Source organism: Camelus ferus, chromosome 5 (assembly GCF_009834535.1).
Source record: "Camelus ferus isolate YT-003-E chromosome 5, BCGSAC_Cfer_1.0, whole genome shotgun sequence".
Taxonomy (NCBI): domain Eukaryota; kingdom Metazoa; phylum Chordata; class Mammalia; order Artiodactyla; family Camelidae; genus Camelus; species Camelus ferus.
Window position 1 is genome coordinate 57061896 of NC_045700.1, and position 11061 is coordinate 57072956.

General features: G+C 34.5%; 1 protein-coding gene across 2 annotated transcripts in view; it reads right to left on the reverse strand.

The window, feature by feature from the left end:
• The window catches only part of ZSWIM2 (zinc finger SWIM-type containing 2), a 45510-nt gene extending 34920 nt beyond the window's left edge, over positions 1 to 10590 (reverse strand). For both annotated transcript variants that reach the window (XM_032479889.1, XM_032479888.1), the window contains exon 1: positions 10429 to 10590. Coding sequence is in view for 1 of the 2 variants with exons in the window: in XM_032479888.1 (XP_032335779.1) it covers positions 10429 to 10458 (30 nt within the window). In the remaining variant the exon portion in view is untranslated. The remainder of the gene's footprint in view (positions 1 to 10428) is intronic.
• Positions 10591 to 11061: the final 471 nt, after the last annotated feature.

Genomic DNA, 11061 nt, shown 5'->3' on the forward strand with positions numbered 1-11061 from the left:
AAAAACTTAACTGAGTTGGAAAAAGCATAATTTAGCATATCACCCACTTGCCAAAAAAAAATGCCTGGCTTGGATTCTATCCAGGAAGACATCTGTTTGCCTGGAACTAATAATAGTACAACCTTAATGATGTGCCAGACAAGTTATTTTAATAGAAATGCTTTGATTTGAGAGGTTAAGTTTGGTTACTCAGCAGAACTGCTGGGTTTATAAGGGTATTATGTTTGAGTCTTCAACTGACAAGCTTGGGAAATTTGGTGGGAGCTGCTGCACATTTTAAAGCTAACCTAACAGAGTACTCTTTATCTCTTGAGATTAACTACATTAAAAGAATAGATGCAATGTAGTAGCAAATCAACACTTAAATTTTAGAATAGATATTGGACATCATCCAATGTTTCAAAAAGTGCAAATACTCATTCAAATGCCTATCAACTGTTTCTCAAAATTTTACTCAAAATAAAAATTTTACTTGGTTCATTTTTGGTTCCACAATTTCTCTTAATTTTCCTCTAAAATATCAAAACATTTGGATGAAGTGAATAAGAAACATTCAAATATTTGAATGCTTGGCTTATGCAATTTTAAACATCTGGATATTTAAAATCATAGAAATGACAGAATTTCTCAGATTTGTTTCAAACTTGTTATTGTGTTTGCTTGGCATGTTTGTTAGTAACTCTGTAAAAAACACTGCCATGTGCACCAAACCAAAAGGAATAAGATTGTAGGAAAAGTCATTTATAAACCTTTTAGATCTGTTACCAAGTTTTAGTGACTTCTCTGTTCAATTATCATTGCTCCAACACTGTTTTCACTTAAGCATTAGACCAATGGTTCATATTCATTTAGAAATATGTCTAGAATTTTATCCAATACAACTTTGTTTTTTAATTCAGAGGCATTATCTAAACCAAAAATGAGAAACTAAAGTGTCTATTTTAAGAAGGTTAAGTACCAGGGCTTAACTATTGCAAGAAAATATTTACTATTTAAATTTTGACTTTCTTCATCTAGAGTATTAAGGATATAACTGAAGAAGAATAAAGAGACTAAAAAAAGTTTTCTATGTAAGAAACTTCTATGCAAAGAAATTTTGTAACATCAACATTTTCTAAAAGTTTTTATATGGAAATGTGACTGCTATTATGTGTAACTGATCATGTATTTATATTAATTAACCATCCTCTAAAGGCACACAAGATTCTGAGTGTTGTGCACAGAGAGAGGAGCCAGAGGAATATTTCCTGGCCAAGTCTGGTTCCACATGTTGTCACTGACCATGAGGAACAGATTTTGGCCAAAACAAATGCTAAGATTATTACAGGAACCTGGTGTCACACCTGGATTTTTTTCCTTTAACTTGTCTCTACTGAAATGATTTTCCAGGTCTAGGCTAGTTTTGGGGTAGGGTCTTTAAAAAATTGGTTTAATTCTAGATTCCCCATGTTGTTTCATAATATGCTAAAGTTCTTAGGGAGAAATAGTAGTAGCAGGAGTTGTAATATACACTGTTAATTGTCTTTCCAAGAGAAACCTCTAACTTTTTTTTTGTTTATTCAAGAATGACTTAACATAGAGTAAGAGTAACTGTGTTTGGGTGCCCACAGTTCTATGAAATTTGACAAGTTTATACAGTAATTTATCACCACAATCAAGATAGTAAAGATTTCCATTATCTGAAAAACCTCCTTCATGCTTCTTTGTAGTTAATCCACTTTCTGCTTCTGGAAACCACTGATCTGATTTCTGTTCCATAGTTTGGCCTTTTTTGGAATGTCATAAAATGAATTATATAGTATGTAGCCATTTCAGTCTGGCTTCCTTCACTAAGTATACTGTTTTTGAGATTCATCTATATTATTGCATATATCTTTTTTTTTCCTGAGACTCACTCCCTTTAAACACTATGGAATCCCAATTTTTTTTTGTGTTGGAATTGGGACTCACGGTTTTAGAATTCTGATTACTATAGTTTGAAAATGTCCACTACTACTTTCTACAGTAACTTCATGCTGTACATAAAATGGATTGGCACTTAAATATTTTCCCAGAGAATTCCAACTTATCAGTTCACTTGAACAATTACAATTCTACACCATTATGATTTGCCATGAGATCCACTTACTAGGCTTGTTCTAATATTTTCTGGACTGGTTGCAGAATTGTGAAAACTATATTGTTCATTGTTCATAGATTATGATACTGCAGTTCTTTTCTAGGGTCAAATTTAAGCTTGATTTTCAGATTATTCTCTAAAAAAGAGGGGAGAATAAACCAGAAAATATAAAGTCTTGATAGGAATGTACTGCCCATGCTACCCATTATTATAGTCTCATAACAGTTAATGTAGAGTTGTTCAACAGGTATATTTTGTTATCTTAGATAAGGCTTATAATCTTAAAATAAAGAATAGACTATATCATTTACTTTGGATAATCAAAGGAATGTAAGTTTATGTCTTTAAGACAAAATAGAAAATGAAAGAAAATTATTTTCATTTGTAGACCCATATTTTTGTCTGGGTTCTGTCAAATATATGCTATTATTACTCACTATTTAATTCTTGGCTCAAAGTTATTCCAAACCAAGATCCTTGTAATTTTGCAGCCACTAAACAGGAAATCCTGTGCTTAAAGAATTGTTCTCATTGCCATTAATGTAGGGATGTGCTCACTGGGAATAGCCTGAGAGGGCAATTGGCCCTGTAAAAATACTGGAATAAGATAATATAAAATTATGAAATGCTTTTGTTAATGAAACATTTTATCCTAATAATTTAGAAGGAAGATAATTTTAGATTTGCCTGTTTTCTGTCAAACTCTTTTGCAAAGAGGGCCAAAGTTTTTAACTGAAGGAAGTGCCCATATTCAACTATGACCCAAAAATATACTTGAAAGATGTTAGAAATGAATTGTTCTTTTGTATATAAGATATTCCATGAATTATTTCTTGAAATAGTACTAAATTGAGAAATCCTGTGATCAGAGAGGTGAAATAAGTTGCTTAGTATCAAATAGTTTGTTAGAGGCTTAGGGTAGAGGAAAAAAAATCCTCAAGCAGAAATCAGTACACTGTGGATCTAGCCCTATATATGCTACTCATTTGTTGAAAAAAGCAACAGAAGAATGACTGTAACTGTGACCAATAGCTTACCTAGCATATGTAGTTAAGAGACTCAGGACACAGTGTCCAAGACATGTTCCATTACCATGTGAATTCAGCATGCTTACATCTCCTGGACAGGGCTACCCTTCATGCCTCAAAAGCCTGGCTGTGGGCAACAATTATTTAAGCAATAGAAGGCAGCTGATCCAACATTAGCCATATCATTGTCTGTGTTAGAGTGCTCAGATAGGATGATAAGTCAGTTGGGGAGAAGGACCAGGTGGTTGTGACTGTAGAGCTTGGGCAGCAGCCATGTTGAACTTGAGTGACTCAGTGAAGAGAAGGAAGCAGAAATAATAATATGAGAGCTAACACTTACTATATACTACAGTATTGTTGTAAGAACTTTATAGCTCTAATGTCACCGTATCTTCATTAGAGAGGTACTTTTCCCCATTTTTTTCAGATGGGGAAAATAAGGCTTAGACATATTAGTTTATCCAAAGTCATGTAAACAGTAAATGGTGGAACAAGATTTTAGACCTACATAGTCTGACTCAAGGCCCACATTCCTAAGCAGTGAGAAAAGGAGAGATATGGAGAACAACCTGATATTAATAACATTCCAGTTTCTAGGTTTGGTTTTCTATAAAGGCTATGTATTCTTCATGCTCTGGGGGGTTCTGTGAGATTCATCATATATCCCCTTTTCCACCTTTTTACATGGGCTGTTTGTTCCTTTAACAACAACAACAACAAAATCCTTTATTAAATGTTGGGAAAACAGGAGTTGAAAGTAGAGACTACAGAGAATTTTACCAACAGGCTTTGAAATTATTTATACAGAATGCAAAATACCAGACAAGGTAGCATTTTAACAAAGCTCTCTCTACCTGGAGGTAAGAGATCTGGATTATGGAAACAATGCAAAGATGGAAAGAATAAGGACCTATAAATAACCTGATTATGTTGAAAATCTAGAAATTCTGAGAATGGGTGTGTGCCAGATTTGAGCTCAGAATTTTAAACTGTTCTGGGATTCAAGTGCAGGGAGTGGAGTGATGTGTCAGTTGTAGGAAGTTTCAATAAAAAAAGGCTGCGCTATTACTTGACACGTGTAAAATGGTCAAAATTTGTTGAGTACTATATATCATGTGACAGAGATAATATTCTACCTCAGTTATTCTTAAGAGAAGATGGGCAAGTTGATACAAATGCTATTCCAATGATTATTCTTTGAATTACACCTTTGGATTGCAACCACATCATTAAGCAAAGTGATCTGTGTGCTACCCAAGTATGGTATTTTTTTTTTTACCCTCTTAAAAATTTAAGTTTATAGTACAGTAACTATAAGCACAATGTTGTACAGAAGATCTTCTAAAACTTCTTCATCTTACATGACCCATTGAATAGCAACTTCACATTTGTCCCTCCTCCCAGCTCCTGGCAACCACCAATCTACTTTGTGCTTTGATGAGTTTGACTACTTGAGATACCTCCTGTAGGTGGAATCATGCAGTATTTGTTCATCTGTGACTGACTTATTTCACTTAGCATAATGTCCTCAAGGTTTATCCATGTTATAGCATATGACAGGATTGCCTTCTTTTTTATGGCTGAATAATTTTCCATTGTATATATATACCACATCTTCTTTATCCATTAATCTACTGATGAACATTTAGGTTGTTTCCACCTCAGCTATTGTGAACAATGCTATAATGAAGACAGAAGTACCAATGCCTCTTTGAGATCCTGATTTCAATTCTTTTGGATAAATACCCAGAAGTACAATTGCTGGGTCATATGATAATTCTATTTTTAATTTAGAGAAACTTTCATATTGTCCTCCATAGGCTGCCCTATTTTACATTTCCACCAGCAGTGCACAAGCGTTTTAGTCTCTTCACAGTCTCATCAACTTTTGTTATTTTGTTTTCTATTTTTTTTTTTTTTGATAATGGCCATTCTATCACGTGTGAGGTGCTTTCTCATTGTGGTTTTGATTTGCATTTCCCTGATGATATATACAATAACTTTCCATGTACTTGTTGACCATTTGTATGTCTTCTTTGGAAAAATATCTGTTTAAATCTTGTGCCCATTTAAAAAATCAGGTTATTTATTTTTTGCTATTGAGTTGTAGGAGTTCCTTAGACAGTTTAGCAATTAACCCTTTATAAGATAGATGGTTTGCAAATATTTTCTCCCTTTTCATAGGCTGTATTTTCACCTTGTTGATTGTTTCCTTTGCTGTGCAGAAGCTTTTTAGTTTGATATAGTCCCAATTGTGTATTTTTGCTTTTCTTGCTTGTGTTTTTGATGTCATAGTCGAGAAATCATTGCCAAGACTAATGTCACAAAGACTTTCTTCTATGTTTTCTTCTAGGAGTTTTACAGTTTCAGGTCTTATGTTTAAGTTTTTAATTAATTTGCAGTTGATTTTTGTGTATTACTAAGATAAGGGTCCAATTTCATTCTTTCCCTTGTTGATATCTAATTTTCTTAATACCATTTATTGAAAACTATCCTTTCCCCATTGCGTACTCTAGGCACCTATGTTGAAGAGCAGTTAACTGTGTATGCATGACTTTATTTCTGGGCTCTCTATTCTGTTCCATTAGTCTCTATGTCTGACTTTATGCCAGTACTATACTATTTTGATTACAGTAGCTTTGTAATATGTTTTGAAATCAGGAAGTTGGAGGTATACAGATTTGTTCTTTCTCAAGATTATTCTGGTTATTTGGGGTCCTTTGTGGTTCCATATGAATTTGAGGATTGTTTTTTCTATTTCTTTAAAAATGCCATTTGGGTTTTGATGAGAATTGCACTGATTCTGTAGATAATTTTGGGTAGTACGGCTATTTTAACAATATATATCTTCTAATCCATGAATATGGGATCTTGTGTCTCCTTTAATTTTTTTTCAGCAATGTTTTGTAGTTTTCAGTATACAAGTTTTTCACCTTCTTGGTTAAATTTATTCCTAACTATTTTATTCTTTTTTGATAATATTGTAAATAGGATTGTTTTCTTAATTGCCTTTTAGATTGTTTGTTTTTAGTATACAGAAGCACAACTGATTTTTGTATGTTGACTTTGTATTTGTATTTGTCTATTAGGATTAATAGTTTTCTTGTGTATGCATAGATGGAAATGGGGAAGGGGCAATAAGATTTGAATGTGCAACCATCAATATTCTGCCTAACAGAATATCCTGAGGGACTGAATAAACCTGGGAATAAACCAACTGCAACTTAAATATAAGTACAATTATACATTTGTACTTTATAAACAAGTTTACAAAATTTCGCCTTAGTTCTTATTTTTTAAACACAATGGATTTCAGACTCAATTTCTAATAATCACAGTGAGTTAATTCTTTTGGTAGAAAGCATTTGCCATAGTGATTGCAAGAGGATAATTTACTGCCTGTTATACTTTTCTTGTTACTTTCTTCAGTTTATCTTAGTATGGTTTTGTTGTCTGGAAGGTCTGAAACTTGTAGAAGTAATTTTCTAGTGCCAAAACAAAAAAGATTAGCAGTGACAGTTTTCTAAAATATATGTTTCCTAACAAAGGCAACCTTGGTAGCCTATTTCCTTTAATGATATCTGGGGAGGATCTGATAAGCTTTATTCTACTGTACATAGGTTAAAGGGCATTGTCTTCCCTTTCACTCCAGCAGCCAACAACAAAGCCAGGCATATGTTATCACCATCAGACAGGAAGCTTTGGGCTTGCTTGTGTTAAACAGAGCACAAATACAGGAAAAGTGTCAGGCAGGTTAAAAGCTGGTAAAGCCATGCTAAAAGAATATTATGCTAATAATATTACAGACAGAACTGGAGATATATGATCAGTCTTCAGCATAAAGTGTTTAGAAACCCTTAAACATTAAAAACTGTATTAAAAAGTGGCTATTTTACCTTTTTCACTTTGGAATAATGATCCTATTTTTTTAAAATAGGAAAATAACAGTTAAATTAAAAATTTGTATCAGTAAATAACAAAATGTCTCAAAACATACAATTAAAAATTTCTTAATAATTTAAAAATTGTTCCCCTCTTCACTGTATGATAAAAATTCCAAATGTATTCTCTTATTTCAAAACAAAAGGGGATTTCCACTTTGTGACTAAACTTTTGTCATAAATAAAGAATTTGTGCCTTTTGGAAACTAAAGAACTAATTTCATTCAGGGATTTTATTTTGTATATTTTAAATGGGATATGCATCTGTTTTTTAAAGAGTCACCTGAATCATGGTGGATATATATTCTTAAGATATCTACCAATATGATAAAATCTATTGCATGAACTATATTGGATTTGTTTTAAAAAATCATCAGAGAAGTTTTGCACAGTGGTTTCCACATCTCTTCTTTTCAAAAAGATTAAAAACAAAATGAATTATAAAAACTTCTGGAGAGAACAAAAATAGCAACATACAGTCTTCCACTTTGACACAGTCATGTGAACATTTATGTTCATTTTTTCCCATGTAAAATTTTCAATATATTTTCAAAACTGCAGTCAAATGTGTATATATACACACATACATAAAATGTGGGTATATATGTACATATATATATTTGCAATTTTGAATATAAATTTTTCCTTAAAAATTAATATATCATAACCTGTTTTTTTTTAATGGTTTTTGTATATTTTATAATCTTCATTTTCAATGGCTACATAAGGTTTCATTGATTGAACAAGCCATAATTTATCTATTAGTGAACAACTGTATGGGATGTACAAATACCTTTCTTTATTGGACTCTTTCTGATCTTCTGGTTACTTTTGGGACAGTGTCTCCCTATATCTTGTATCTTCTTATGGCCATGTCATGTGGATCAACTAATGGATTTAGTGGACCTACTGAAATGCACATAACCTTAGCATAAAGTAATTAAATGTTAAAATAGTAAGTTCAGGGGATAGTTAAGCGTGTTACATAGGAAGTGTTGTGGTTCTGTAGAAATACAGGAGCCATTTTCAGTTTGAACTCAAGCAGATGAAGTTTATGGACTGCTGAAGAGGTTTAAAATACCTATTATCCAGGCATTAGTTAGAGCAGAATTATGCTGGTCCCCTGCCAAAGTGCAGACAGAGAAAACTCATGTTTAAGAAAATACCAGAGTTAATAAGTAAACTTGGTATTGGAAAAACAGTGTCTTAAAGTGCATTTTTGTGTTATAAACCACACTAGGGTTGTATGTGACATCTATATACCTCTTTGTACTGGAAAAAACTATGTTGGTTATGCATTTTGCACTAGGGCCCCAGGAAAATACTTAACAGTTATGTATTGATTGTCTTCTCTATTGTTTATGAAGAACCAAACACAAAAGTCCTAAAGCACACCATCCTTTATCAAAGTGCTTGTCATCATCCCAGGAACATTATTGTATGCCCTCTGATACTAGGGGAAGGAAACTCTATTACTGCTTTATACCTCCTTTCTTCCTTTTCTTTTTTTCCCCTTTTTCCTTTTCTCTTCCTGACATGCACCTTTTTTGTTTAGAGGAGAGGACTCAACAACCAGATTTTTTAAAAAGTTCTTGAGTATCTTTTGGCCACAGAGTATAACATGGTATAAAGGGCCATTTTTATCTTCATCGGAATAATGATGTTTTTAATAATTCTATTTTTAACTCTAACTTTCTGTTGATCTTATCAGGTTTTTTACCATTGAAGAACTCCATTTTTTCTTATTTACGGCCATGTTTTTGACTAGTTTACCATTGAATAAGTATATTTAACATTTTATTACAAGGAATTTTTCTTGAAAAACCACAATATAAATAAAAAGGAAGCTTACTACCACAGCTTGATTGAAAAACAAACTGCCCTATTTTTATTTAGGACAATCACACATGTAACTATCAAAAGACAGACAGAATATTATTTAGCTAGTTTGCTTTTGTGCTATGCTGATGTTGGACACAACAACAAAGAGAAGAATCTTTCTCTGCTGTAGCCCAGATGTTACAAGGCCGTTGACCTTGGGTCTAACTGACCCAGGAGAATCAGTTGGCTGCTACAACAGGCTTGCTTCTGGCTCTGTGGAGATCAAGGAAAGCCCTTTCAGCATGTCTGAGAGCCAGATCCATGGTGTCTCAGGCAAGCTCTCAGGCAAGCTGGGGAGCACTTTGGCAAAAATCTCCTGAATTGTGCAACCTCTGACTCTGTTTTTTTCCAAGCTTTCTCTCTCAAGATCACATGCTTAAATTGGGCCATGCAGCTGTGTGTGGGTGGAGTGCTTATACTCAGAGCTCTAATGGTGCCTGGTCAATGGTACACTACTTCTTACCCAGCCCCCATCTTGAGAAACTTCAAAAGTAATTTGGTAAGTTGGTAAGTTGGTAACCTCATCTGTTCACCCTAAGTGTTAAAATAGGGTTTGCCTTTTCTTGGTATTATACATATGTAGTTGTAGTTGTGGTGAGACAGTTTGAAATGTTTCACTTGCTTTTAAAAATCTAAGGACAAAAGTTATATATCAGTAGTTTTACATCAACAAGGAATCTCAAACTTAGTTGTCAGTTGAAAGAAGTCTACATTTATGCAACATTAATCTTTAAAGTTTTACAGGTGCTGCATTAGAGTATTGACTATTGTCAATAATTAACTGTAAAATAACTCCTCATATTCTTTGTTTAAAAGTACCATTTGAAACACTCCTTATTATAGTTGCCACTGACTTTCTTTGAATTATGGAGCAGATGTTTCAGCATACAAAAAGGAGGACTTGGTCCTTGGGACAAAATTAATCTTGCAAGTTCAAAGAATAATTTGTTAGGGCATAGTTATCATGGTCCCTAGGAACATTATTGTTTGGCCTCTTAGGTCCAAGGACATTATATTTTATTATTTCTGAGTCTATGAGCTGCCTCTACTTCACTCCTTCTCCTTCTCATTCTCCTTGTCCTCCTTATCCTTCACCCCCTCCCCCCAACCCCCAGTTAAGGAAGAGACTTGATAAGCAGATTAAAAATTTCACATGCAATGATGCTACTGAATTTCCAAAGTCTTTTGCCAGGAAAAGTAGACTATATCAATAAGAATAATAAAAAAGTTAACATTTCATAATGACATTTATGAAACTATTGTAGTGGTTATGATTTAATCTAAAAGAATTCCAATTTTATAATTATAAGCCAAGCTTTAGGAGAGTGACTTCATCAAGATCATGATACAGATTGTTCCTGACTTTGCTCCCCTCACAAGAGGAACAACTAACAACTATTCAAGAACAAGACACCACTGAGAGAATCCTAGAATATGGCAGTGAGGCTGAAGCACCTACCTGCACCACAGAGACCAAGGCAGACTGCATTAGGAGGATAAGAGAAGTGGCTACAAGTTGATCACATTGCCCCTCCTCCAGGCCAGCACAGCACCATAAGGAGAGGTTTCCCTAAACCTCTATTCCTTCAATGAGAAAAGAGAATCCAGGGGAACAACCAGTCCCCTCCCTCCAGAATTGTGGGTCTCTTTGTGGGAGCCCATACTCTGATCTCATCTCAGAGAATCTGCAAGGGCTCAGCTACTGGAAATCTGATCATGATGGGGAAGGAGGGAGGGGCTCACAACTACGAGCACACTGATCTTGGCAGATTGCAGATTATACTTGCAGTGCCCAAGTGATCATTCTAACCGGTGGCTTTGCCCATCTGCAGAATGCTGCACTTTGACTGGGGAACGTGGAGGAGTTCAGATCTACCTTCTTTGGATTCTCACAAGTTTGGAGTTTTGCCAGCCCTATAGCCTGATTTGCTCACTTCCCGGCAAGGAGCTGAGTCACAGCCCCACCTGCTCTGGAGAGTGGCTCCTGGCCCCATGAGACCAGAGGGCCTGGCAAGAACACCAAGAAGCTGTATAGGCCAAAAACTAGAAGCACCCAGTACTGAAGTGGGACTTCCGTGACTCGGGGAGGGAG